The sequence below is a fragment of the Sinocyclocheilus grahami genome, unplaced genomic scaffold, assembly GCF_001515645.1.
Source record: "Sinocyclocheilus grahami isolate Dianchi unplaced genomic scaffold, SAMN03320097.WGS_v1.1 scaffold16924.1, whole genome shotgun sequence".
Taxonomy (NCBI): Eukaryota; Metazoa; Chordata; class Actinopteri; order Cypriniformes; family Cyprinidae; genus Sinocyclocheilus; species Sinocyclocheilus grahami.
Window position 1 is genome coordinate 261 of NW_015516349.1, and position 1725 is coordinate 1985.

General features: G+C 36.5%; 1 protein-coding gene across 1 annotated transcript in view; it reads right to left on the reverse strand.

Moving 5' to 3' along the window:
- Window positions 1-686: 686 nt before the first annotated feature.
- The window catches only part of LOC107579379 (kinesin light chain 1-like), a gene marked incomplete at its 3' end in the record, with an annotated part of 3090 nt that continues 2051 nt past the window's right edge, over window positions 687-1725 (reverse strand). The window contains exons 2-3 of the mRNA XM_016265213.1: window positions 1454-1627; window positions 687-792 (exon numbers count right to left, since the gene is read on the reverse strand). Coding sequence (XP_016120699.1) covers window positions 687-792; window positions 1454-1627 — 280 coding nt within the window. The remainder of the gene's footprint in view (window positions 793-1453; window positions 1628-1725) is intronic.

The window sequence follows — 1725 nt, forward strand, 5'->3', positions numbered from 1 at the left end:
TATAAATATGTTTTTTTTTATCATGTTCACAGTTATAGTTATATATCACATGCTATAGGCACTAATATAGCAATGGACAGTAATAAACAGCAACATTTACATATATTTCTAACTAAAACATTTTAAGATAAGAAAAATGCCACATAATGAGCTCTTTTGAGTTATGACACAAATAAATTCAAAACTGATTAGTCAGTTTTAAAAATTCACTGAAACTATGGACAATAGCTTCAAATGACTCAAGGAAATGAATGGCACTTGCCAACAGATACCGACAGAGACAATATTAAAACATTTTATTAAACTATATTAAACCATTTCTGGCTGAGCTCTCTCAAGCGATCTCATGATTACAAAATTAATCTAATGAAGCAATCTTCAGCAAACATAACGGCCAAATATAGCCATTTTCACGATGATGATTAACTTTATATTACCAGCAACATCATAACACATTTAAAATGAATAAAATCATATTCCCCAGCTCTATAGAGCACGTTAAGCTTCATTATGAATTGTGTGTAAATTCCAGTGTCCTTAGCTGAGCTGCTGCGGACAGCATAAACCCTATTTAGAACGTTTGTGAGCTGTAGTTTTGAGTAGAATATTATAGAGCAAATTTAAATACCCTATAGATAACAACATAAAAGATATTCTGAAAATGCTTGGATCAGGAATAAATGCACACGTACCATCTACAGAGCCAAACTCTCTCTCATGGGCTCTGGTGAGGATCTCTTTATACAGAGTCTCCGCCTGCTTAAACTTCCCCTGCTTCAGATAGCAGGAAGCCTGAGAAAGAGAACAAATAGATCATTAAGAAGGATGGACTTACTTGAATATTTTTAGTAGATAACAACAATCACATGTTCCAGATTTCACTTGAGTATGTATATTCATTGATTACAAAAAAAGTTGATAGACCCTATACACTACAATATAAGCACCTAATTAATTAGAAATAAAGCAGTGCTTGTGCTTGATTGCAGTCGGTGTTAATTTGATCCACAATTGTCTGATCAGTGGCTGATACATTGGCACATCTAATCATAACTGGCAGAAAACCTAAACCTCAGTCTGCTGAAAGATGTCTGAGACCGAGCAGGAGTATTTACTCTAAAAGCTTCTTCCATTACACTAAAAGCTGAATGATCCATATCTCTGATGAGTACAATCCGCTGAGATGACAGAAATCCTGCAGCAAATAACACAGCAGACTCCACACCATATGGATACATTTCTTAAATTTAAACAAAAGCTGACAGAGTCAGATCATCATTTCAAAATGAACATGTGGTATTATAATGGGATATTTTATTAGCTCTGACAATCTGTAGGAGGTTTTGTTTTCTCTAAACATTCTCAGAAATGCATATATCCACAAATGATATCCACAAATGGAAGTCTGCATTTTTAAATGAATGTAGAGTGTGAAGTGTGAGTGGGTTTGTACCAGGTTGTTTTTGGTCTTGGCCACATTGGGGTCGTCAGGGCCCAGTTTGGTCTGGTAGATCTCCAGGGCCCTCTGATAGTAGTACTCCACCTCTTCATACTTGCCTTGGTTCTGACACAGCAAGGCCAGATTATTCAGCTGCTTGGCAACATCAGGGTGGTCCTTTCCTAGCACCTGACAAACAAAAACAAACACACGGCAGGTTATTCAGCTGCTTGAGACATTATCTTGTCTTACACTGATTGTAGCAGTTTACACCCACCCACAGACCG